This window comes from Monoraphidium neglectum, assembly GCF_000611645.1.
Source record: "Monoraphidium neglectum strain SAG 48.87 unplaced genomic scaffold scaffold05643, whole genome shotgun sequence".
In the NCBI taxonomy this organism is placed as follows: Eukaryota; Viridiplantae; Chlorophyta; class Chlorophyceae; order Sphaeropleales; family Selenastraceae; genus Monoraphidium; species Monoraphidium neglectum.
This window is the reverse complement of record NW_014007987.1, coordinates 479-2,992: the sequence shown is the minus strand read 5'-3', so window position 1 is coordinate 2,992 and position 2,514 is coordinate 479. Positions and strand designations below refer to the sequence as shown.

General features: G+C 62.4%; 1 protein-coding gene across 1 annotated transcript; it reads right to left on the bottom strand.

Moving 5' to 3' along the window:
• Positions 1-110: 110 nt before the first annotated feature.
• MNEG_15761 (hypothetical protein) lies at positions 111-281 on the bottom strand (the record flags this gene model as incomplete). Its single annotated transcript, XM_014035768.1, has 1 exon — positions 111-281. A coding segment is annotated over one exon (171 nt), but the record flags the coding sequence as incomplete, so codon positions are not given.
• Positions 282-2,514: the final 2,233 nt, after the last annotated feature.

Sequence of the window (2,514 nt, the reverse complement as noted above, 5' to 3'; positions counted from 1 at the left end):
GCGCGAGGGCGCGCGCGAGGCGTCGGTAATGCTGGTCAGGGGGCGCGAAGCCGGCGTCGGAGTCAAAGTCTTCCGGGAGGTCGACGGACACAGACGTCGCGCGGTCAAACCTGGTCAACGCGCGGTGCAGGTCTGGGGCCGCCACGCCGCTCAGGTCCGTGGCTAGGTGGTCGCCGATGCGCGCGAGGCCGCGGCAGGTTACGCTGACGGCGAAGAGGCAGCGGGAGGCGTGGAGGTGGGACGCCAGCACCCGCAGGCACGGCACCGGCAGGGCCGCCCACCTGCGGCGGTTTGGGGGCCGCGATTCAGGGACGGGTTCCGAGGGACGGGCGGCGCGGGCGCGGGCGTGGGCGGGGGCTATGCAGGGTTTCGCAAGTGGGCCCGGGGCGGGGACCGGGCGTTGGGACGGGCGGGCGCGTCGGAGGGAAGGGTGTTTGGAAGGGGGCCGTGCAGCCCCACAGGTGTGAGAACTTGCCAGCGGGACGAGAACCGCCCGCTGCGTCGCGGCTTTGCTGGGCCTGGGCGATGCGCAGGCGTGCACAAATGCGATAGGCCGCGCTGAATGCATCACCCACCCTCTGTTGGGGTCCTCCTGCATCCCGTGCGGCGGCTGGGCACGAGAAGCGCTGCTGCTCGCCGAGCCTCTGCCTGCCTCCATGACGCCCGCCGAACCCCTGTTTGTTGCCACGTGGTCCGCCTGGCTCCCAATAAAGCGGTTAAAGTGCTATTTTATCGGTCACTAATATCCGAGAGCGCACAGAGGCGCGCCCGCTTCTTCAAGGCAAAGGGCGGTCTTCAACGGCGCCCTCCGCCTCGCTGAGAACCGGCATCGACACGCTGCTAAATCACGGATTCATCCTAGTCCGAATCGATTACGGCAGCTGCCGACGAGCTTTCCGTGGCGTCGAGTGCGAGTTCTGAGGGATTACGCCTTGGTGCCCGCCGCTTCCGGGGGGAGGTCCCCTGGGAAGGCGCTATAAAAATAAGGTCAAAAAATTCAGAATTTTACGAATCATTAATTTCCGGGGGACCGTCTGCAGACGGGCAAGTTCCAGGTTGACGGTGTCTGTCACCTTCGTGCCCGGTTGCCCCGCGCGGCCAGGCCGCCTGGCCGGACACAAGGTCCGCCCCTGATCAGGTGGGTCTAGATCCACTGCAACCAGGCCATTGATTAGCACGGCTGCTGCACACTTCGGGCCGGCCACGCGTGCAACTGGGGGCCAAGAGGCGCCTGCCCGACCGATCACGTCGTGGGTTCCCGTCACAGGCCACGTGGGCGGCCACGCTGCCGGGTGCACGGTGCTCGCTGCGCGACCCTGGTTGCTTCCTCGGGGTAAATTTCAGCGCCAAAAAGTCACATGAGCCGCACAGATACGACGGCAGCATGCTGCGTCACGGTTGACTCCCAGGGCACGACAAACGCAGTGTGGGGAGCGCGGCCACTCAAGCCACGCGAGCTGGCCGCGGTCCAAACCTTGCAGTATGTGTGCACCGCGTCCCTTGAAGGGTTATGCACCACGCCTTAACATTCTTAACACGTTAATTACTGGCCACTCGTGGGGGACCAAGGGGTCAGCACAGCCCCCGGTGGTCAGGGCGCGGCGGAGCACCACATGGGTGCACAGGGCGAGTGATTCCAAACATGCCAGGGTGCTGCATGCAGGGCAATGTCCCCATCATCTGGCAAGTAGAGTGAACGAGGAACAAAGAGAGCACGGCGCGCCGTCAGCGTGCATTTTGCTGGGTGCTGTGCTTAGTAGCACTAAGCAGCAAGCAAGGCACCAACGAAGGCCAGCGTCAAGGGGGAAATGCACATGCGCCTATGCTTTTCCTGCTTAACACAACCCTTGAGGAAGCATCATGTGCTCTTCAACATCAACAGCTCTTCCATATATCCTGCGATGTCTGCCCCTCCCTGCTGGTGCCCAGGCATGATGTGCGTGCAAAGCAGGCAAAGCGTTGCGCGGGAGGCAGCTGGGCTGACAGAGCTCATGAGCAGGGTGGGCACCAGGTAGCACTCAATAGGCGAATCAGGCACACGGCCACAGTTTCATTATTTGCATCATAGGTGCAGCTTGTCCCGAACCAGAGATCTGCAGGCAGATTTCTGCAGCTTGGCACACAGCGGTTAGCACTTCCGACTTGTACAAATCGCACAACCCAGCAAATTGGCGGAATTTTTCAATTCATCACAAGAAAAGCAACGAACGGGATGCAGAACAGCAGCTTGAGAGGGGCAGGGACCAGGAGGACCGCCTTCGGCGGGCAGCAGCAGCAGTGCAGGCATGTGAGAAGGAGTGTAGTGGTCTCGGCAGCAGCCCAGGATCCGCTGCTGCTCCGCGTGGCTCGGGGAGAGGGTGAGTCGCGGGTGTGATGGCCGATAGATGCTGCATTCCTGCGAGCTTGAGTACTTTACAATCGTATGGAGAGCATGTATATCTCTTTGACGAATCGCTACTGCGGTGCAGCTGCCAGATGGCAACGCTGCCCGCTGCTCAGTGCGTGCTGTGTGCT